At 47.8% G+C, this 24,812-nt stretch overlaps 1 protein-coding gene across 4 annotated transcripts in view; it reads right to left on the reverse strand.

Moving 5' to 3' along the window:
- The window catches only part of LOC123773625 (uncharacterized), a 301,086-nt gene that overhangs the window by 106,423 nt on the left and 169,851 nt on the right, over positions 1–24,812 (reverse strand). For all 4 annotated transcript variants that reach the window (XM_069312402.1, XM_069312403.1, XM_069312400.1 and 1 more), the window contains 2 exons: positions 889–1,078; positions 152–386 (listed from right to left, as the gene is read on the reverse strand). In XM_069312402.1, coding sequence (XP_069168503.1) covers positions 152–386; positions 889–1,078 — 425 coding nt within the window. The remainder of the gene's footprint in view (positions 1–151; positions 387–888; positions 1,079–24,812) is intronic.

Genomic DNA, 24,812 nt, shown 5'->3' on the forward strand with positions numbered 1-24,812 from the left:
CCAGACCCAACAGATACTGTCGACCAGACCCCACAGATAGTGTCGACCATACCCCCCACAGATAGTGTCGTCCCCCACAGATACTGTCGACCAGACACCACACATACTGTCGACCAGACCCCCATCAATCCCCACTAACCCAAGCACTCACCTCAAGTCCTCCGGATACTGGGGGCGTCCGTTGATGAACAGGACCTGCTCGTAGGTCCCCTGGTCCTCGAAGCGGGCCATCAGGTCCTCCTCGAAGCCGGTCTCCCCAGGGCCACCGTCGAACGCCCCGCTGCCGATGGGGTCGGCGCTGGGGTCCTCCGACGCCTCGCTACTGCTACTGCCGTAGCTACTGCTCCCTCGGGAAGAGCGTCTTCTGGCCTCCTTGTGCCGGGCTCCTGTGAGACAACCGTCATCAGTTACAAATTTTACAACGCGAATATAACATATTCCGAAGCTGTTAAATGGGATCGAACTTCTGGACTTCTCCAAAAAACTAATTCAACTATTCACAATAGCGACTTTTTTTTATTATTATTACTACAATTATTATTATTACTACAATTATTACTTAACCTATACCGTTGATAGGTTAAGTAATAATTGAAAATAAGAAGCAATAAGATGCTTATCTTAACATACTAAGAGGATTAGGTGAGGTCGGTGTTTTCTATGAAGCTTTTCAAGGTAAACTAAAATATTCACAATTAGTATGTCACATATACACTTACTAAATAAGCCAATATTGACTATAAGCAAGTGCGAGACCACCATCCACAGCAGTCATCCACCCCCTCCCAGTACACCCACAGCATCAGCCAACTGAACATCCACACCCAACACCACCCAACTCCAACATCCACACCCACCAACTCCTCCTCCAAAAGGACTCATCCGTACTTGAATTTTTAGTGTTATTAGCCACAAGATGAGCGGCCCTCTGGAAGAACGCCAAGGAACTCCTGAAGGAGGCGCCGGACGGAGACCTCGGGTCGCCCTCGGCGTCCGAGGACGACATCACCAGACCCGAGTCTCGTGGACTCGACGACCGGCTCTCTAGGCCTTCCTTCTGCCTGGCCTTCAGCGCCTGCTGTTGGGAGACAGAGAAAAAAACAGTTACACACAGAAATCACAATAGCGTGATGCATCAAATGAACAAATTCACAAGGATCCTTGTGAGGTTAGTGGAACTCCCGGTTGCGATGCTTTTACCCATGTCGTAGCACAGTCGATTAATTCATGCGACTGGGATCCTCTCGGACGTAGATTCGAAACCTCGTCACGGCCCTTGTGGATTTGTTCACATAAGTTAGCCTCTAAACTACGCTTTAACTAACGCTACAGACGGCTAATTGGTGAAGAATGTAGATGTGCTGGCGGGGACCGAAGAGCCGAAGCCCAACCCCCTTCCCCAGCAAGCACAACTAGGTGAGTACACCGTCAAACTAATTTTGGTCCATATGATTGTGGATTAATTCAAAGAAAATTGAAATCAAACTTAACAAATAATAGTTCCCCGTTCAGGATGTTCCGGCGAGTGTCTCCCAATGTCAAGAAACTGTAAGTACAGAAGTGCCCTTATCCTAACCTACCAGAGGACCCAAAACAGAAAACGGGGGTCCTCTGGCTCTGCCTGACAGAAGGGGGAAGTACCACGTACCAACTACGGCTGACGAAGCAAAACAAGGCAAACTCCCACAGGCATCAGACAGTAAAGAAAGTGTTTGTCCCCCGGTAATGCCCAGTGTAAACAGTGCCAGCCATCGGCAGTGCCAGCCATGACCAGCAGCAGTGCCAGCCATGACCAGCAGCAGTGCCAGCCATGACCAGCAGCAGTGCCAGCCACGACCAGCAGCAGTGCCAGACAGAAACAAGAGAGAGGGAAAGCACTGTACTCACTGCCCCAGGCTTCTCCAGGTGTGTCATAACTTACCAACACTTCTCCAACTTTCTAAAAAAAAAAACTCAACGCCTCGCGGGAATGGTAATTATAGGCCTACAGGACCTATATACCTATAATTACACCTATACCCTATGCTCCTATACCGTCAAATCTACTACATAATATAATTATGAGACTATCCCAATAACCTGTTATTAAATGACATAAAATAATAATAATAATGAGAAAATTCACTAGGGTTGTGAGGTGGGAATGGACCTTCGACCAAAGCATTGCCAAGCCACAAACTCGTGGATTTTGTTGCGTATTAAATTTTATCGCATTGGGAGCTTCCTCGAACTAATAAGCAACGGCCCTGATAGGTCAGGTGGGTTGGAATGGGTTTGTGCGCTTGTGCGGTGTTTTAAGCAAAAGCACTTCAAACTATAGGCTAGTTAAATCGTGATAACAGATTTGATGGTGTAAGATAACAGTGATGGCGAAGAATACTTTAGTTCATGCGTAAAACGTTTCGTTTTCTTTTACCTGTGAAATTCACATTTTCTATGATGCCGTTATAACCAATTGCTTCAGTCTGCCCGGCAAACTACACGTTTTCTCTAATGTCGAGAAATCTCCATTGGTTTTCTCTTACAATAAAGACCCGAAACACATTTAATTTACAGGAAACACAAATTATGCATCGGTATTTTGTTATTTTAGGAAGAACACCAGTCAATACCACATGAAAACACAAGCGAGAACAACAATTGAATTTAAAACAATACAAGATAAGACATATTTCATACTAGAATGAAACTAGTCGACATCAAACCCACAGAAACGACCACCAACATTCAGAACAAGTCAACCACAACCACCACAACCACCGATAACCCCTCCCCACCACCACCAGCACCAACCACCACCACCAGGGGAGGGGTAGGGGGGGTAGGGGAGGGGGGGAGAGGCGCCACAAGGAATCTAGACAATCTTCTCAGAGACACCCCAACAAGACCCGTGAATTAAGTTGAATAAGCTAACAGATAGAACGAGAGAAAGGGGGGACTGGGATCATTGTGGGGGGGAATAGCCCCCCTGCTGGTGGTTGAGGGGCTATGTGGGTGGGGGGGGGGTTATATACACACACATATGCCACCTACACACGCCACCTACACACGGCGTGTGTAGGTGGTATATTTGTGTGTGTGTGTTTGCGTGCGGGCGTTGATGTGCTTGTAGACCAGCGAGCCAGTGCTTGAGTGCACGCGCGTGCACGTGGGAGCCGCAGTAACTGTACAATCAATCAATCACATGGACAAGGTCAAAGGGCAAACCCCAACCCCCATCTCCCCCCCCCCCCCCCTACCCTCAACCCCCATTGATAAAACGCGGACATTCAAACGACAGAGGACCTACTTACGCAAATATTACTCTGATGCGCAGACTTGCGCAGTCAACGTCTGAATGGTGGGGGGGAGGTGGTGGGGGGGAGGTGGGGGGGGAGGGAGGAGGGGGGGGGGGAGAAGCTAGAGAGGGGCCTACTGAATGGGGGGGAGGGGGGGGGAAGAGGTTGATTCTTCCCCTAATATTCGTAAACTCATGTCTGCAGGTGGGGGGTTCAATCGCCTTAATTGCCGCCAATATGATTCCTGCAAGTCATTCACCTGTGCAATCCTTTTATTGTTTACTGTTTTGCACGCACGCGCACGCACACACACGCGCGCACACACACACACACACACAGGAATCTGTACACCTGTTGATTGACGGTTGAGAGGCGGGACCAAAGAGCCAGAGCTCAACCCCCGCAAACACAACTAGGTGAGTACACACACACACACACACACACACACACACACACACACACACACACACACACACACACACACACACACACACACACACACACACGCACACGCACACGCACACACTACGGGAATTAAACCTCACTTCGCTGGAAGACAGAAGAGTTAGGGGGGGGGACATGATCTCCACATTCAAGATTCTCAAGGGAATTGATAGGGTAGATAAAGACAGGCTGTTTAACACAAGGGGCACACGCACTAGGGGACACAGGTGGAAACTGAGTGCCCAAATGAGCCACAGAGATATTAGAAAGAACTTTTTTAGTGTCAGAGTGGTTGACAAATGGAATGCATTAGGAAGTAATGTGGTGGAGGCTGACTCCATACACAATTTCAAGATTAGATATGATAGAGCCCAGTAGGCCCAGGAACCTGTACACCAGCAGATTGACAGTTTAAGAGGCGGAACCAAAGAGCCACAGCTCAACCCCCGCAAGCACAACTAGATGAGAACACACACACACACACACACACACACACACACACACACACACACACACACACACACACACACACACACACACACACGCACACACGCACACACACACACACACACACACACACACACACACACACACACACACACACACATACACACACACACACACACACACACACACACACACACACACACACACACACACACACACACACACACACACACACACACACAGCCCAGAACCAATAGGTACTGTACCTCGAGGGATTGCTTGCCAAGCTTGACTTAACCCACCTGTTCACCTGTTCACCTGTTCAAACTTCTCCTGAGGACCTCATCCCGTTGTTCACACACATCAGCCCCGCTCCTGTGCCAGGTGAGTCCGCTACGGGCTCTCCATAGCCCGTGCTACTTGGAACTTTTTGTTCCCAGTAGCTGAATCTATAACAACAACCCGTTGTTCCTACTCGAGCTTCCCAGTCTCAATGAGCAGTCCTACCACCTGCCACCCACAATAGGGAAGGAACTCAGAGACCCTTAACTGGTGTCCAACTGCAACGTTAGGCCTAAGTGGCACTCCCAGGGTAGGCCTAAGGTGAGAAAACACTAACGCAAATGTAATAGACTCAAACTCTCGTCCCTTGGCTAGGATTCATCAATTATTTGCGAAACCTGTACATCCTTCCTCACTCAGGGAGGCTTTGTTTACATTTAATAAAGAGTTTATGAGCTCTGGAGATCTTTGAGGATATTTACAACAATAATATAACCTTGTGAGGTCTCCAAGGCTCGTAAATTGTTTAACATGTGTAAACACAGCTGATATCAGCACTGTAAACAAAGGGAGGGGGGGGGTGGAGACGGGGAATGGGGGGGGGGGTGTAGGAAGGCAGACAGGTGTTCAGAAGAGGCGTCAATGTACCCAAGTTGTTGTTGTTATAGATTCAGCTACTCGGAACAAGTTGCAAGTAGCACGGGCTATGGTGAGCCCGTAGTGGACTTACCTGGCACAGGAGCGGTGCCACAGGGCAGGTATGTTGCTCTCAGACCACACTCAATACTCCCACACATAGTACCGTCAGGGGGTCAGATTCACGAAGCAGTTACGCAAGTACTTACGAACCTGTACATCTTTCCTCAATCTTTAACGGCTTTGGTTACATTTATTAAACAGTTTACAAGCATGAAAACTTGCCAATCAACTGTTGTTATTGTTATAAACAGCCTCCTGGTGCTTCGGAGCTCATTAACTGTTTAATAATTGTAAACAAAGCCGCCAAAGATTGAGAAAAGATGTACAGGTTAGTAAATGCTTGCGTAACTGCTTCGTGAATCTGTCCCGCCGGAACCACCTGTTTCACAGCCCGTCCTCCAAACAAAGATCCAAAAGTGATTCCATCCACCCGCCAAACCCCCTGTTTATGAATGAAAAGCGGTTTACACACGACTCACAACTGCTGACGTTCGAACATATCCGGAACAAGTGTTTCACTGACGAATTTTGTTCGAACCACAACGCTATAAATGCTTCACCCACGTACTACAAATCCAAATAATCGCCAACAGAACCTAACCTAACCTAACCTAACCTAACCTAACCTAACCTATGCCTATATATACACAATATGCTAATATATTATAATATTAATTTATATTTGAGAACATTCCCGTTTTGAATGAACAGCATGTTAAAATTTATGAATGCGTCTGTGGGGTCGACCGCTGGATGGAATGGACTTGAGTCGAGGACGGGTTGTGTTTCACCCTCAGTGTTGAGGACCTTAAGGTCGATCTAAGCCCAACTGTGTTGACACGAAAGCCCGCAGCACGAGGCTATTCCTCTGTTGACCTGCCATATGACCTTACAGCATCATAATATCTGGTCATGACCTCCCATATATAACCCTTCAAGCATGCTAAAAACAAAATATCCATTTAAATTCCCACTTTTTGCCTGGTCAGAGACCGGGCCGCGGGACCTTGAGCCCCGGAACCACCGCCAGGTAAGGATAATAATACCGAAATTTCACGAGTTAATTACCTCAGCATCAAAGGGATACAAAAGCCCCAAATTATCCCTAATTAAAGCATAAATAATCCAATAATTAATATAAATTGAAATCTGGGTACTGAAATAGGAGCAATTTCCATTATTTTTTCCTCACCAAAAAAAAAAATTAATTTGTGCATAGGCCTACGCTAGTTCACCCAGTTGGCATTGTTACAATTACTCTGGGAGTTTTAAGTTATGTAGAGTTTCGTGTTTTTAAACTGAGGTCATTTTTCAAACTTTTATTTTTTTTTTTTGGGGGGGGGGGGTGGGGGGTTAAAATACTGGAGATTTTCTCGTGGCACAAAGCACAGTTTCAAATGTAGATATGATAGAGTCCAGTAGGTTCAGGAATCTGCACACCAGTTGATTGAAAGGTGGGACCAGGGAGCCAGAGCTCAACCCCCTGTAAGCACAACAAGGTGAGTGTACACACACACACACACACACACACACACACACACACACACACACACACACACACACACACACACACACACACTCTCTCTCTCTCTCTCTCTCTCTCTCTCTCTCTCTCTCTCTCTCTCTCTCTCTCTCTCTCTCTCTCTCTCGGACGAAAAAGGCGGTCACTGCGCAAGAAAGTCGATCATTGTCACTGCCGCCCCCCCCTTTCACTGTCTCTCCCAAGAGCCTCTCCCAAGAGCCTCTCTCAAGTCCCTCTCCCAAGAGCCTCTCTCAAGAGCCTCTCCCAAGAGCCTCTCTCAAGAGCCTCTCCCAAGAGCCTCTCTCAAGAGCCTCTCCCAAGAGCCTCTCCCAAGAGCCTCTCCCAAGAGCCTCTCTCCTGGATAAAACAGTCTGCTCTCTGTATCTTCCAATCTATTAAACTCATTTTCCAGGCGATGAGTCACAATAACGTGGCTAAAGTATGTTGACCAGACCACACACTAGAAGGTGAAGGGACGACGACGTTTCAGTCCGTCCTGGACCATTCTCAAGTCGATTGTTCGAAACGTCGTCGTCGTCCCTTCACCTTCTAGTGTGTGGTCTGGTCAACAATGAACTCTTTTTCTTTATCTACTTTCATCTGAAGCTGTGGCAGAAATCGAAGTCAACTAACTGTGAATCAATCCACAAGGGCCGTGATGAGGGTTCGAACTCAATTCAGGGATGTTCCCAGACGCTGCCTTAGTCGACTAGGCCAACTAATTGTCTTTGGTTAATCATTGCAAGAGGCGGAGTGACTTGTGAAGATTTGTTGAGCAAACAGCCCAGAGGAAATCTAGGCTCCCTGACAAGGCTATTTTTTGAGGGGGTGTCATTTTGGTCTTGTAATGTTATTGTTCGACTTTTGAGAGTGTGTGTGTGTGTGTGTGTGTGTGTGTGTGTGTGTGTGTGTGTGTGTGTGTGTGTGTGTGTGTGTGTGTGCGTGTGTGTGTATCCATATCATCCCTATATCATTGCTGGACTGAATCGGTTTTCTCTAATGATAGGCTGACTCATCTACTCAGATTTCCCTCTCGTTCTGATTGATGTTACTCTCTGATCTGATCATATATTGTCTACTCTCTCTCTCACTCTCTCTTTCTCTCTCTCTCTCTCTCTCAATTTATTCCCATTTAGACACGTGAGATATCTATGTCATGTTCATCTCTCTAGTTCGTTTCCTACAGTGGGGTGAGGTTCAGTTTCTTCAGCCTTTCCTCATAGCTCAATTCCGTACATGTTAATGGGATTTCATTGTCAATAGGTGACAGAAGACTTGACAGGTTTGGCCACAGTGAAGAGGGACCCATCAGGTGACAGATATAAACACCTGACAGGAGATAATGCCAGGTATAATCCCAGAGGCACATATGTGGGATAGCGTTAACAGCATGTACGCCGAATTAACGAACATCCGAATAGCATTTGGAAAGCTAATTTAAGGATAATATTCAGTACGCTCTGTTCCACCTACGTGCGACCAGTCGTAGAGCATGCAGCCCCATCGTGGATAACCCGGAGAGAGAGAGAGAGAGAGAGAGAGAGAGAGAGAGAGAGAGAGAGAGAGAGAGAGAGAGAGAGAGAGAGAGAGAGAGAGAGAGAGAGAGAGAGAGAGAGAGAAACTGTGTCAATTTTGACCACAAGGCATTTTTGATCACGCATTTAACAATCGGCAGCTGGAAAGGCAGGACCAATGAGCTAAAGCTCTACCCCTGCAGGCCCCCACGAGGCCTCATCCTTTCCCCCCCCCCCCTGCACCCGTACCCAATCACTTCAGTCCGGAAGACCTGCTGCTCGCTGGAGGAGAACGCTGCGTCCTAAGACCTGACCCCCAAGCAGCTTTTGGGGTCCGTACGTCGCGCTCCGCCGATCCCACCTGGCGGGAAAAAGTCCCTAAGGCCCCGGACGGAGGCAGGCAGCCCCGTTCCTGTACTCACCGCCCCGGGGCACTTTTTACTGCTTCCTGTCCCTAGCGTGACCGTCCAGTCTTCTAGCCGGGCCGTCGCCGCTCCGGGCTAGGAAGTCAGGCAACGTCCGACCTGGATAGTGTGTGTGAGTCGTCCCTCTAGCCCCATACTAAACCATGACAAGGTCTCGTGAGCTGTAGGACTCTACATCATCTTCTAAAGAGACTCTCAGAATCCTTGGCCAGAAAAGGAGAGAGATCTCATCAGGGCTTTATGGGAGTTTTCAACAGGACATTTCAGGACTTCTCTAGAGGACTTTCGGGAGTTTCCAAGAGGATTTTTTCGGAGTTTTCAAAGGGACTTTTTTGGCAGTGCTCAAGGGAACATTTAGGATTTCTTAAAGAGGATTTTCGGGAGTTATCAAGAGATCTTTAGGGAGTTCTTAACAGGACTTTCTATCACCCAGTCTTACTGTGACCTCCTGAACCCCTTTCCCCCCTCCTCCCCTGCACCCCCAGACACCCCCCTCCCCTGCACCCCCAAACACCCCCCCTCCCCTGCACCCCCAGACACCCCCTCCCTCTCACCCTGGCGACGTGGTGACTCCTGGTGGGTGTTCCACTAGACTGTGGGAACACACTAGGTACAGCACCTCCCTTCCTCCAGCAAGGTAGTACACACCCCACAGGAGGTGGAAGAGGTGGAAGAGAAGGAAGGAGGCTAACGAGGAGCAGGAACGAGGAAGTAGAAGCCAAGAGTGTCCAGGTAAATCAATACTATCAACATGACCTGAAGTGGAGGTTTGTGTGGAAATGGAGAGAGGGGGGGGAAGGGGTTGAGGGAGAGGCAGATTAGAAGGGGGGGCTGATGGGGAGGTAGTGGGAAAGGGGGGGAGGAACAGCAGGCAGGTAGTAAGGGTTATTAACAAGGCCACACTAACAACCTCGTTACAATTGAAGCACTTACTAACAACTTCACAATGACCTCAAACGACACTTTTCACAAAAAACAAAACACGTACAAAATTGCCTTGTAAGTCACGCTACACAAATAAACTGATCAATTAACAATTATATCTGTGACTCGTACGTCAGGCTGCGAGCAGGCGTGTCCAACAGCCTGGTTGATCAGTCCGGCAACCAGGAGGCCTCGTCGACGACCGGGCCGCGGGGACGCTAAGCCCCGGAAGCACCTCAAGGTAACCTCAAGGTAAGGTAAGGTATCTACAACTTAATTAACAAAAAAATATATATCAAACTCAAAGGAGATAAAATCAATGACTTTTCAAATAATTTCACCAAAAATGGTGTTGATTTTGTGCATATTGAAGAGCCAATTACCTGTACGAACAGCCTGGTTGATCAGGCAACCCAGCAGGTCTCCTAACCATCCCATATGTAGCTTCCGGGGATCCCCAGCCCCCGCGGCCCGGTCTCCGACCAATTCTGGCCAGAAACCGGGCCGCGGAAACACGCCTGCATTTCCTATTGTGTCTTAGCTATTAGTGTGTTTGTAGAATCCAGCTCTTAGCTCCTGGGCCCCGGTTGACCCCACAGTGTACGAAAGGTGTTCTTGAATTATTAAGAGATATTAAAAACATTTCTAATTTGTTGCTTTTCTTGTTCTTTGTTGACGTATTTGTATCTTTGTGATTACTGAAACAAATACAAATTTACAAATAAAAACGGTATGCATAAATATCATGGCATTTAATATGTATTTTGTTTTTATGTAACATATGTGTAACAAAATGTGTCAATACATAAGTGAATGTGTATTTTCTTCATGTCTAGCGGCTCTCAAACATCTAAGCTTAGAGCTGAGCATTTAAGCCTTTTAGAGCTGAGCATCTAAGCTTTTTAGAGCTGAGCATCTAAGCCTTTTAGAGCTGAGCATCTAAGCCTTTTAGAGCTGAGCATCTAAGCCTTTTAGAGCTGAGCATCTAAGCCTTTTAGAGCTGAGCATCTAAGCCTTTTAGAGCTGAGCATCTAAGCCTTTTAGAGCTGACCATCTAAGCTTTTTAGAGCTGAGCATCTAAGCTTTTTAGAGCTGAGCATCTAAGCTTTTTAGAGCTGAGCATCTAAGCTTTTTAGAGCTGAGCATCTAAGCTTTTTAGAGCTGAGCATCTAAGCTTTAAGCCACAAACATCATGTATGGCTCTTACAGTCTAGTGTGTGTGTGTGTGTGTGTGTGTGTGTGTGTGTGTGTGTGTGTGTGTGTGTGTGTACTCACCTAGTTGTGTTTGCGGGGGTTGAGCTCTAGCTCTTTGGTCCCGCCTCTCAACCGTCAATCAACAGGTGTACAGATTCCTGAGCCTATTAGGCTCTATCATATCTATACTTGAAACTGTGTATGGAGTCAGCCTCCACCACATCACTGTGTGTGTGTGTGTGTGTGTGTGTGTGTGTGTGTGTGTGTGTGTGTGTGTGTGTGTGTGTGTGTGTGTGTGTGTGTGTTACATATACACATTCTTGTCTAACGGATATCTAGCATTAGTTTAATACTTATTATTATTCCTATTCCGTTCCCTTCCCTTACGGTCATACACACACACACACGTGTATATCTCCTTTCCCTTCCGCCCCCCCCCCTTCCACCTTTTCCACCACCTCTCCCAGAACAACATTCACCTCCCAACTCATCAAAAAAACTGCACACAATTTCTAGCTTTCCCTTTGATGTCTGTGGTGCGTGCGTGCGTGCGTGCACACACACACACACACACACACACACACACACACACACACACACACACACACACACACACACACACACACACACACACACATACACACACGGGGGGGGGCCTGGTAACCTAGTGGATAGCGCGCAGGACTCGTAATTCTGTGGCGCGGGTCCGATTCCCGCACGAGGCAGAAACAAATGGGCAAAGTTTCTTTCACCCTGAATGCCCCCTGATACCTAGCAGTAAATAGGTACCTGGGAGTTAGTCAGCTGTCACGGGCTGCTTCCTGGAGTGTGTGTGTGTGTTAAATAAAGTGTTAAATAGCCTGTCTTTATCAACTCTGTCGATTCCCTTCAGAATCTTGAATGTGGTGATCATGTCCCCCCTAACTCTTCTGTCTTCCAACGAAGTGAGGTTCAATTCCCGTAGTCTCTCCTCGTAGCTCATACCTCTCAGCTCGGGTACTAGTCTGGTGGCAAACCTTTGAACCTTTTCCAGTTTACTCTTATGCTTGACTAGATATGGACTCCATGCTGGAGCCGCATACTCCAGGATTGGTCTGACATATGTGGTATATAATGTTCTGAAAGATTCCTTACACAAGTTTCTAAAGGCCGTTCTTATGTTAGCCAACCTGGCATATGCTGCTGATGTTATCCTCTTGATGTGAGCTTCAGGGGACAGGTCTGGCGTGATATCAACCCCCAGGTCTTTCTCTCTCTCTCTGACTCTTGAACTATTTCATCTCCCAAATGGTACCTTGTATCTGGTCTCCTGCTTCCTACCCCTATCTTGTCCTACCTGGACAAGCTGCAGGAAGATGCAGCTTGATGTTATTTCCATAGAGGGCTATGCAAAATGGCTACTAGACTAACCCTGGCAAATGCAAGGTAATGAGGATAGAAGTTGGAGAAAGACCTCAAATACAGTACAGGATCAAGGGAAAGCCTGAGGTGTGTACTGTCTGTGTGACCTGAGGGGACTAGGGTGCAGAGGCTTGTCACCCTCACACCATTATTCAGAAACCAGTACATCACCAGTTCTCAGCACCTCAGAATGCCGTCATGACGACGAGGGAGAAACGCAATTCTTACAAGATGACAAGACTAGTACTGGTATTTTGCTGAATTGTTACTCTTGTGGCATATGTGGATTTTTTTGGGATTCATATATTACAACTTTTATTCTTTATATTTCCTTGAACGTGGCTTGAGACGCCCGCGATGGTTAGTGGCTTCAGGAACGGGAGGATTCGAATCGCGAGATGACATGAGGATTTTCGCGGTAATTTTGTCAAAATAAAAGGGTCTTAAGTCTGTTATTTGTCTCATATTTTGATGTTTAAGATGCCTAACCGTTCTTGTGTAGGTCCTTGACGGTAGCTGTGTGTGTGTGTGTGTGTACTCACCTAGTTGTACTCACCTAGTTGTGTTTGCGGGGGTTGTGCTCTGGCTCTTTGGTCCCGCCTCTCAACCGTCAATCAACAGGTGTACAGATTCCTGAGCCTATCGGGCTCTGTCATATCTACACTTGAAACTGTGTATGGAGTGAGCCTCCACCACATCACCCCCTAATGCATTCCATTTGTCAACCACTCTGACACTAAAAAAGTTCTTTCTAATATCTCTGTGGCTCATTTGGGCACTCAGTTTCCACCTGTGTCCCCTTGTGCGTGTTCCCCTTGTGTTAAATAGACTGTCTTTATCTACCCTATCAATCCCCTTCAGAATCTTGAATGTGGTGATCATGTCCCCCCTAACTCTTCTGTCTTCCAGCGAAGTGAGGTTTAATTCCCGTAGTCTCTCCTCGTAGCTCGGAGGTGTGTGTGTGTGTGTGTGTGTGTGTGTGTGTGTGTGTGTATGTGTGTGTGTGTGTGTGTGTGTGTGTGTGTGTGTGTGTGTGTGTATGTGTGTGTGTGTGTGTGTGTGTGTGTGTGTGTGTGTGTGTGTATGTGTGTGTGTGTGTGTGTGTGTGTGTGTGTATGTGTATGTGTATGTGTGTGTATGTGTGTGTGTGTGTGTGTGTGTGTGTGTATGTGTGTGTATGTGTGTGTATGTGTGTGTGTGTGTGTGTGTGTGTGTGTGTGTGTGTGTGTGTGTGTGTGTGTGTGTGTGTGTGTATGTGTGTGTATGTGTGTGTATGTGTGTGTATGTGTGTGTATGTGTGTGTGTGTGTGTGTGTGTGTGTGTGTGTGTGTGTGTGTGTGTGTGTGTGTGTGTATGTGTGTGTGTGTGTGTGTGTGTGTGTGTGTGTGTGTGTGTGTGTGTGTGTGTGTGTGTGTGTGTGTATGTGTGTGTGTGTGTGTGTGTGTGGAAACATTTTTAATGAACACATTTAGAATATTTTTCCTGTACTTTGATAAGCATTCCACCCCACAACACAAACACACAAGAAGGCACTACGGGCTCACCATAGCCCGTGCTACTTGGACCTTTGTGTTCCAGGTAGCGAATCTTTAACAACAAACACACCAAACAAACAACACCGCCTCACTGTGCTGGCCTCTCACCAAACCAACAAACACACACACACACACTCAGTCTCCCACACTCACCACCACCACTACCACTACCACCACCAGCACCACTACCACCACCACCACCAGCACGTATTTTTCCACAGGTATAATGATTCAAATTGACTCCATGAACACTAACGCAAACTGTAGATGCGGCCCCGAGATGCTGCATTTCCCACTAACGTCTTGAGAGAGAGAGAGAGAGAGAGAGAGAGAGAGAGAGAGAGAGAGAGAGAGAGAGAGAGAGAGAGAGAGAGAGAGAGAGAGAGAGAGAGAGAGAGAGAGTGAGAGAGAGAGATTAATTTCACCCATACACAATCGTGAGTGAACAATTCGACTTTTGTGATACGCTAATATAATACTTTCTCTATTGTATGACCCCTATTATATTACCATGCTTCCTCGCCGCGAAAGTCTTATTAGGTTTGTGAAGAAAGTCTAATTAGTTGAGACTTTGAGGGGGCCCATGCGTGTTGAAGTGTATTGGAGGTCTATGGAGTTATTAAGTCCCTTTCCTGGCTTATGATTGGCTGAGCCTTTCCCGCCATTTTTGCGTCGCACAGCGCCCCTGGCGGCCTTGCGTTGAACTGTTCACTTTCCAGATGGCTTTTGATGCGTTTGGTCTAACCCGATGGAGGCTTGTGGTCTCCTTATCTCTCTATTCTATCCAGACGCCTTATCTCATGACCTAACCAGCTGTTGAACATCCACCTGAAGAGGCCACCATCTCTTGTGGCCTCGATGGGGATATAGGAGGTTCGGCGGCTTGTCAAAAGAAGTCTCCGACCTCCATTTTTTCAGGGGGATATTTTGCAGCCTTACACACACACACACACACACACACACACACACACACACACACACACACACACACACACACACACACACACTCCTCCACACCACCCAGACTCTCATGGCTGCTCCCAGTGCTTTTAATCCACTTACAGTGGGGCTTCGCTCAACCTTGGAACAGAAGTCGTCATGTGTGTGTGTGGGGACTCAGACTTGTGTGTGTTTGGCAAGCGCGGTGTTGTGCTGGATTATTGCAGGTGTGGGTAGTGTGGAAGAGTGTGTGGAAGGTGTAGAAGGTATGGAGATATGTATGTGTGTGTGGGAGAAGGGAAGGGAACTCTCAGGAGGGGAAAGCGCCAAGTCATTACGACTATATAGCACTGGGAAGGGGTCAGGATAAGGATTTGGGATGGGACGGGGGGAGGAAGGAATGGTGCCCAACCACTTGTGGACGGTCGGGGATTGAACGCCGACCTGCATGAAGTTCTCGCTTCATGCAGGTTGAGCTCCGGCTCCTTGGCCCCGTGTGGAAGCGTATGTGAGAGCTTTGGAAGGTGTGTGAAGGTGTGTGGAGGCGTGTGAAGGTGTGTGAAGGTGTGTGATGTAGAGAAATATCAAATCAAGTTCATTTATGTCCACTATATAGCATGGGAACCTAAATAATATTCGATATGTCGGGCCTATCAACATCGGGAGAGTTAAGAGGCTATACACAAGGGTCTATTGACCAACTAACAAGTATACTTTCGTCCTGAATATTACCCAGACGTAAACCAGTATACCGAGAAGTGGGGGGGTATACTTTTGGGTGAATATAATACATTTTATGCAAGGTTTACTGCCTATCAGCCTCTGGAGGGTGATTAAGCCTTCCCGCAAGTGCGTGCTGGCCAATCAGGAAGTATACCTTGACCCAGGACATAGTCCAGAGAGTATACTCAGATTATACCCCCTGAGAAGCGGGGAACATATATCCACATATATCGGTGCGCATATATCCCCTTGGAGATATATTCCTGTTATCGCCTTTTACACAATATATTCCACTATCGTATTTGCTATATTTCGCACATTTATGCAATCATAATTTACGGAACTACACGGCATTAAGTAGTTAGGGAAGATAGTAGGTCGTATAGAAGACGTCGAAGAAGACAGACAGCAGTTAAGGAAATGGTAGTTTGCGCTATCCACCTCCCATCTCCTATCCACCCTTAGGATGATCTTAAGACGCACACACTGACCTCTCGCTGAGACGTCTGGCTGCGTCACGCAGCTGCGTCACTCAGTTGCGTCACTGGGACGAGAGGGGAAGGTTGAGAGTACCTCAGTATCTACCCCAATGACACCTCAATCCCAATCCTTCGAGAGAAAGAGCTTAATATCCCACCCGCATGCAATCATCCCTACTCTTCCATCCCCCCCAGTCCCCTTTTCTCTCCCCCCTCCCCATCCCAAGTCCCTCCCCATTACCCATTCCACCACCCCTCCCCTTCCTCATGCCTGCCTTATCACCTCTAAGTCTCTCATGAACGCCAGTGAACGTTCCCTGGTGTGTGTGAGGCGGGTGACCAGTCGATCTCATCTTTCTAATCAACCGATTGGGTGAGTTCCTCCTCATGAACCAAGCGACATAATGTCCTCACACAGCCCTATATTATACCCCCTTAATCTCCAATATATATTCATTAATTTACTACCAAAATATATCATAAGTTTTTTTTTTTTTTGAGATATATACAAGAGTTGTTACATTCTTGTACAGTCACTAGTACGCGTAGCGTTTCGGGCAAGTCCTTAATCCTACGGTCCCTGGAATACGATCCCCTGCCGCGAAGAATCGTTTTTTCATCCAAGTACACATTTTACTGTTGCGTTAAACAGAGGCTACAGTTAAGGAATTGCGCCCAGTAAATCCTCCTCGGCCAGGATACGAACCCATGACATAGCGCTCGCGGAACGCCAGGCGAGTGTCTTACCACTACACCACGGAGACTGTTATGTATTAACAGGCTCAGGGTGACTGTATTGAACACAACGTGAACAAAGGCATAGTCTAGTCAACTTTAAATCAAGTTATATCAAAATATAGTTCACAACGCTTGTTCTTCAAGTGACAAAAGAGACAGAAATCAATGGTTACTCAACTCAGATGGGATAATAGCATCAATCAAAATTGACCCGACTTTTAACTGTGTTTGCTTTGTTGCGTCCAGAGGAGGGGAGGGGGGTAGTGTTACGTCATGGGGGGGTCAGTGTTGCGTCTAGGGGGTGGTGGGGGGAGCTGGAGTTACGTCAGGGGGGGGGGAGGCTTGCAGATAGGATCCGGCGGTGCGTCAAAAGAGACGAGGGTTGAGACGGGCAATATTGCGTCATGCGCCAGTATTGCGTCACCAGGATAGTGTTGCAAGAGGCTGTCAATCAGCAGATAGCCTGACTGGCCACACCCCTGCCCTCACCAGCAACGTCGGGTCAGTTGGTTAGGCCACCGACCGCATCACTAACGCGGGTACTGGGCTCTCTACAGTTTACACTAGACACCCCTTTCAAAGTTTTCTTCTGCTATGGCGTAGAAAATGATGACATTTACCCTTAATAACATAAGTTTATTCGAGTTTCACTACCGCCCACAAGTCATGTGGGCGGCAGTGGACCCCATGAATTCATCTGGACGGCAGTAGACCCCATGCCTATCATGTGGGCGGTAGTGGACCCCATGGACATCGTGTGGAAAGATACAATGGAGTTTGAGAACACTCACATCTTTCCACCCTCGTTACCAATCGCGATTCAACGCCATCAATCAATCATCAATCAATCCCCCCTCTTCCCGCCACCAGCAGAGTCCTGATGTCACCCCAAGAGACATCAGGGCGCCATAAGACAAGGTTCCTCCGCTATTGACGTGAGGGGCGAGGCGCTGGTAGGTTCGAGGTGGGGGGGGGGGGGTGGGGGGGCTGGGGGAGAATGGAGAGGGTGTCTAGGTAGGGGGGAGTGAGAGGCTTGAGGTAGGCGGGGCCTACCTAGGAGTGGAGGAAGCATATGACGTCACTCTTCCGGTGAGGTACGCGTGCCAGCCCCGCTAACTGGAAGCGCCGGGAGATTCGATAGGGCCCCCCTGGCAGTAGTTCCGGTATTAGATCCCTTCTTCCCCCTTCAGGACGTTCCCAGTCCGGTGCTTCGCGGCCATTAGAGCCCCCTGCCGGAGCTCCTTCCGCAGGGCTCGATAGCTATAGGACCCCGAGACGAGCAGGTGGAGATACTGAAGTAGCCTTTCCTAAGGAAGCCAGACAGGAGGACACATCCTTATGAACTCCTGTCGAAGAAAATCCACATACTGACAAAGAATTTTCCCAAGACACTTAAGGAGCGAGAAGTGAGACTCAGGACGCTGACACGTCTTAGAGAGGAACAGGGAAAGGAACACTTCGCGGCCTTCGCTCATAAAATATTCCGTAGCATGATGTGAAAACCTTCTCTAGTCCGGAATGTACAAGTAATCAACCAACTCGTTCGTTGACCCTTCGACCGTCGGAATACAGTCTCCGTGGTGTAGTGGTAAGACACTCGCCTGGCGTTCCGCGAGCGCTATGTCATGGGTTCGTATCCTGGCCGGGGAGGATTTACTGGGCGCAATTCCTTAACTGTAGCCTCTGTTTAACGCAACAGTAAAATGTGTACTTGGATGAAAAAACGATTCTTCGCGGCAGGGGATCGTATTCCAGGGACCTGCCCGAAACGCTACGCGTACTAGTGGCTCTACAAGAATGTAACAACTCTTGTATATATCTCAAACAAACAAACAAACAATAGTTTGATTCCAGTATGCAAATAGGGTCGTTTAAGAAGGCTTTGCCATTATCCGCAACTTTTAAGGAGGTCATTCTTCCTTAGATTGCTATTGCAAACCTTTTGTTCGTAGTGGTCGATGCTTGGGCACCGACATACACACTTGAAGAGTCAAAGGCACTTGAGGTTATTGTCTGTTATCCTCAGCAGCAGACATCATATTCTTGAAATGTATTTTTTGTTTGATTTAAACAAGCCATGTCTTAACGGAACCTTACTTAACATTCCAGAGAAAGAGAACCTGGAAAGTTGAGAGAGAGAGAGAGAGAGAGAGAGAGAGAGAGAGAGAGAGAGAGAGAGAGAGAGAGAGAGAGAGAGAGAGAGAGAGAGAGAGAGAGAGAGTGTCTCTCTCTCTATCTCTGAATTCACAATCGAATCCACCATCAATGATGTCACCTGCCACGCCCTCCTCCCCCTCCCCCCGACCCCATGCTTCCAGACCCCACACACACACACACACACACACACACACACACACACACACACACACACACACACACACACACACACACACACACACAAACAGATATGATAGAGCCCAGTAGGCTCAGGAACCTGTACACCAGTTGATTGACAGTTGAGAGGCGGGACCAAAGAGCCAAAGCTCAACCCCCGCAAGCACAACTAGGTGAATGCACACACACCCACCTCCGGAGGCCCTCCACCTAACCCCCCACCTCTCACACCCACCTCCGGAGGCCCTCCACCTAACCCCCCACCTCCGGAGGCCCTCCACCTAACCCCCCACCTCTCACACCCACCTCCGGAGGCCCTCCACCTAACCCCCACCTCTCACACCCACCTCCGGAGGCCCTCCACCTAACCCCCCACCTCTCACACCCACCTCCGGAGGCCCTCCACCTAACCCCCCACCTCTCACACCCACTGAAGAAGTAGCCCTTCACCCTGCAGGTGGTCAAGTGTGTAACAACTGCTTGAAATTTAGAGATACCTGAAGCATATCTGGGCTATATGCGTGGAGTATATCTGAGGTATACTTACATTGGATTTCAGGGGGGGGGGGTCCTTGTATACTCCCCAGCCCTGGCCTACGGCTAGTCTTGAGGTCAGACCTTGGATAGGTTCAAGCCTGGACCTATCCAAGTTATAGGCCTGGCTAGGCCCTAGCAAACCGGGGCTTACTCAAGCTAATGATAGATCAACGAGTGGGTGCTTTTTGAGCCTACGAGAGGCTATAAGCGAGCCTACGAGAGGCTCAAAGTCCGAAAAAGAGGTTCGAACCCTGAAAGAGCTTGTCCAGTCCTCACGACCCCACGTACCAGACACCACAGAGGTCCTGGCGGTCCAGGATGTAGAATCAGAGGGTAACGACTGCGTGTGTGTGTGTGTGTGTGTGTGTGTGTGTGTGTGTGTGTGTGTGTGTGTGTGTGTGTTTACTAGTTGTGTTTTTGCGGGGGTTGAGCTTTGCTCTTTCGGCCCGCCTCTCAACTGTCAATCAACTGTTTACTAACTACTATTTTTTTTTCCCCACCACACACACACCCCAGGAAGCAGCCCGTGACAGCTGACTAACTCCCAGGTACCTATTTACTGCTAGGTAACAGGGGCACTTAGGGTGAAAGAAACTTTGCCCATTTGTTTCTGCCTCGTGCGGGAATCGAACCCGAGCCACAGAATTACGAGTCCTGCGCGCTATCCACCAGGCTACGAGGCCCCAGGTGTGTGTGTGTGTGTGTGTGTGTGTGTGTGTGTGTGTGTGTGTGTGTGTGTGTCCGCCCTCCACCCTAGAAGGTAGGGGGCTGGGGTGGGGGTTGGGGTCGTGGACACGATAGACTGGAGACGATAGACTGGGGGGACCTCTAGCCGCGATCTATCCCAACCCATCCCCCGCTATCCCAACCAAATATACCATTTCCTAGCCTATAAAGTCCCACCAGTTTGGTTAATCAACCAAATTCTGCTTTCAACTCAGCATCCCCTTTACTTTCGCTGGCTTCTGTGAGATGAAATCTGTAGAGAATATGCAAATTAGCTGCGTAGAACAGTTGCATGTGTTTGGTTGCTGAAGCCTCGCTTTCTACTACCAGCATCACCACCAGCGGCGGAGTTGTTGAAGCGACTCTAACTTTCACTTGAGGGGTCGTTCGCTGGGTTTCTCTCTCTCTCTCTCTCACCCTCCCTCTCTTGTCTGTCTGTCTGGCTCGGCATGAGACGCCATGCACGATTGTTGTATTAGAAGTAAAACTACATATCTTTGTGTTATCATAACCAGTAGTTGTGATCATACAATCTGCTATCGTTATAACTAACCATGTCCTCCCCCCCCCCCCACTCACAACCACATACTCGAGGACGTCATACAAACAACCACCACTCATAACCACAACCCTGTAAATGAACAAATCCCCAAGGGCCGTGACGAGGATTCGAACCTGCGTCCGAGAGCATCCCAGACGCTGTCTTAATCGACCCTTAATGACCCTGTCGTCATGTCTACCAAGATAAACAACTCACAACCCATAAACACACGTTTTAAACATCTAAACAAACTTAACTAATCGTTGTAGAATTCACACAAGCCAGACGAGGAGTCACAATAACGTGGCTGAAATATGTTGACCAAACCACACATACTAGAAAGTGAAGGGACGACGACGTTTCGATCCAACACAATCGACTTGAGAATGATCCAAGGCGGACCGAAACGTCGTCGTCCCTTCACTTTCTAAGTGTGTGGTCTGGTCAATAAGCCACGAGGCTTAACTCGCAACTACGAAAGCATTACTCAAACAACATTAAACAATGTTCGGTTCGAACCCCTTGGAGAGTATCCAAGACTCTTGAGACTCAATGAGTTTGTGTACATAGCAGAGAACCTTGCCTATAAACACCTTTTCTCTCTCTCTTAGAGTTGTAACTTCGTTAAAAATCAAACTGTTTCCCCCCAACCAGACACGAACGACCCCAACCAACCTACCAAAACCCGTGGTAAGATGCGTAAAAAATGTGTAAAAAAATACGTAAAAAATGCGTTAAAATGCGTAAAAAATGCGTAAAAACTACGCAATTTCTACCCATGCGTAAAACTACGCAATTTCTACCCATGCGTAAAACTATGCATTTTCTACCCATGCGTAAAAAAATGCGTAAAAACTACGCATTTTCTACCCATGCGTAAAAAAAATCAACAGTATGATGCTTTAATATTTACCATTACCTCGCATTATATTTCCTTTAACGGATTGGTCGAATCGTTTAAAAAGCGACCTATTAGTTAAAATGATTGGAGGCCACAGCGCTCCCGTCACAAGGCTGTAAGCAGCACAAATCAGTAATAACAGCTTCGTAACCGCAAAAACAGTCAAAACAGCAATATCTAATAAATCCGGTAACACTATAAAATGCTAAAAACAGCAGCATTAGCAGCACGGGACATACGAGTAGCAGTACTGATACTAAAACCCAACAGCACATCAGCAGCAGCAGCAGCAGCGACAAAATTTAGCGAGTGTCCAGCAGTTGGAGATGCGCTGAACGCGAGGTTACACCGTTAACTTTAATAGGATAATTATTCTGCCCGCAGCACGGGACATACCAGTAGCAGTACTGATACTAAAACCCAACAGCACATCAGCAGCAGCAGCAGCGACAAAATTTAGCGAGTGTCCAGCAGTTGGAGATGCGCTGAACGCGAGGTTACACCGTTAACTTTAATAGGATAATTATTCTGCCCGCTGCCACACGCACCAGAATATTGTGTAATCTAGAAGGGACCTGGTATATGCCAAGGCCTCTTGAAGAGGCTTCGAACAAAGGCTTTGTTTACAGTCAGGGCGCGCATGCGCACTGAGGAACCATAGATACGAGACAAAATATTACTCCTGCTGAAGAGGCTTCGAACTTCGAACCCTAATTTAGGAGTTTTTCACCCAATAAGTCATCCTCCAAGACAAGAGATTATCGTTTTGCATTTAATAAGCTAATATACAAAACAGGAGTTGTTGTTAAAGATTCGCTACTTGGAATAAAATGTCCCAAGTAGCACGGGCTATGGCGAGCCCGTAATTGATAAAAACAGAAGCAACACTAGAGGGGCGTCTAATAGAGCCTCAGCCGTGCTCTTGTTTACAACCCCAACCGCCCTCTTTTGTTTGCAATAGTCTAATTTTCAACTGTATTGCACAGGAAGGCTCTTGAGCAAGCCGACAGGATTGGAAGCCATCGCTAGAGCGGAACGACGTCGTTCTCTGCCCCCTTGTAGCCGCACTAAGAGTTATTTAAACATTAACGAACCACTCATCTTGTCAACGAAGAACGAGTCAACGTTCTTGGTAGTTTAAAGTGGAGCAGTTGAAGGGTTTGGGGCGTGGGTGGGGAGGGGGACCTTGGGGTGATTAAGGGGGGAGAGGGAGATGGAGAGGAGGGAGGGGGAGAGAGAGAACAAGCTCCCCAATGCATCTTTAAACATGACAACTGAAAAACGACTAACGTAACAGCCAATTGGGAACGCAAATTACCCGGTCCGGATGGAATTGGGACTCGCATCCGGCACTGGGAGTCTCTATTCTGGCCGGCTTGCTCACGGGAGTGCTCTGCTCCGGTGCCGTGTTCAGGAGCAGGAATACTGACACACAGAAATCACAATTGCATGATGCATCAAATGAACGAATCCACAAGGGCCGTGACGAGGATTCGAACCTGCGTTCGAGAGCATCCCAGACGCTGCCTTAATCGACTGAGCTACGACATGGTCAAAAAAGAAAAACAGAAGAGTCTAGGATGCTCTCGGACGCGGGTTCGAATCCTCGTCACGGCCCTTGTGGATTTTTAGCAATACTGAGCTACGAGTAAAGCCTATATAATGCAGTATACACGAAACCGCTCAATTATAATTACACAATTAATTACATAATGCTCACATCATTAGGGACCTCGTAGCCTGGTGGATAGCGCCCAGGATTCGTAATTCTGTGGCGCGGGTTCGATTCCCGCACGAGGTAGAAGCCAATGGGCAAAGTTTCTTTCACCCTGAATGCCCCTGTTACCTAGCAGTAAATAGGTACCTGGGTGTTAGTCAGCTGTCACGGGCTGCTTCCTGGGGGTGGAGGCCTGGTCGAGGACCGGGCCGCGGGGACACTAAAGCCCCGAAATCATCTCAAGATAACCTCAAGAAGATCATAATTAATCTTTACACAGACAAATAAGCACAAGGCCTATTTTGCCTATAACAGCTAGAACGATTTGGCAACATTTTCAAATATTTTAAAATTAATTCATCTTTGATCATTTTAATATACCGCCTTAACTACATGGATGACTTAATTAGGCCAAGGTTGTTAAGACAAGATTGGAAAATTGTCGGCCTATTTAGGTCGTATATAGTTTAGGTTCATAAGTTAGTTTTTTGTGGTATAAGTACTCCAGACATCACATGAATTAATTATAAGAAAAAGTTCAGTTCCCACGAAAAAATATATTATACAGAGAGAGAGAGAGAGAGAGAGAGAGAGAGAGAGAGAGAGAGAGAGAGACAGAGAGAGAGAGAGAGAGAGAGAGAGAGAGAGAGAGAGAGAGAGAGAGAGAGAGAGAGAGAGAGAGAGAGAGAGAGACAGAGAACCAGACCGAGACATATGCGCAGGCGCGCGCGCGGACACACGTGACTCACCACTGGGCTCCATGAAGCCTAATGATGGTAATTGTGCCAGGTCTGCAGTGCCACGAAGACGACCAAGGGTTGGCACCCCTCTCTCTCTCTCTCTCTCTCTCTCTCTCTCTCTCTCTCTCTCTCTCTCTCTCTCTCTCTCTCTCTCTCTCTCTCTCTCTCCCTCCCTCCCTCCCTCTCTCTCTCTCCCTCCCTCTCTCTCTCTCTCTCTCTCTCTCTCTCTCTCTCTCTCTCTCTCTCTCTCTCTCTCTCTCTCTCTCTCTCTCTCTCCCTCTCCCTCCCTCTCTCTCTCTCTCTCTCTCCCTCTCTCTCTCTCTCTCTCTCTCTCTCTCTCTCTCTCTCTCTCTCTCTCTCTCTCTCTCTCTCCCTCCCTCTCTCTCTCTCCCTCCCTCTCTCTCTCTCTCTCTCCCTCTCTCTCTCTCTCTCTCTCTCTCTCTCTCTCTCTCTCTCTCTCTCTCTCTCTCCCTCTCTCTCCTACCATCCCAGACCACACGGAACAAGGAGAACGGACACTCGGAACACGAGAAACGGAACAAATCATGTAAACAATGAACAGGGGGGAACAGGCATAACATTAAACACGGAACTGCGTGTTCAAACTATATCACGGAACGAGGAACAACGGCCAAAGACCCACTTGAACACACACACTTAAACAGTGAACAGAGAGAGAGAGTTGACAAGTGTGTGTGTGTGTGTGTGTGTTTGGTCAACACAAACAATGCAAACAATCACAGGTGAGAGTAGAAAACAGGTGTGGAATTGA

Source organism: Procambarus clarkii, chromosome 72 (genome assembly GCF_040958095.1).
Source record: "Procambarus clarkii isolate CNS0578487 chromosome 72, FALCON_Pclarkii_2.0, whole genome shotgun sequence".
NCBI classification, from domain to species: Eukaryota; Metazoa; Arthropoda; class Malacostraca; order Decapoda; family Cambaridae; genus Procambarus; species Procambarus clarkii.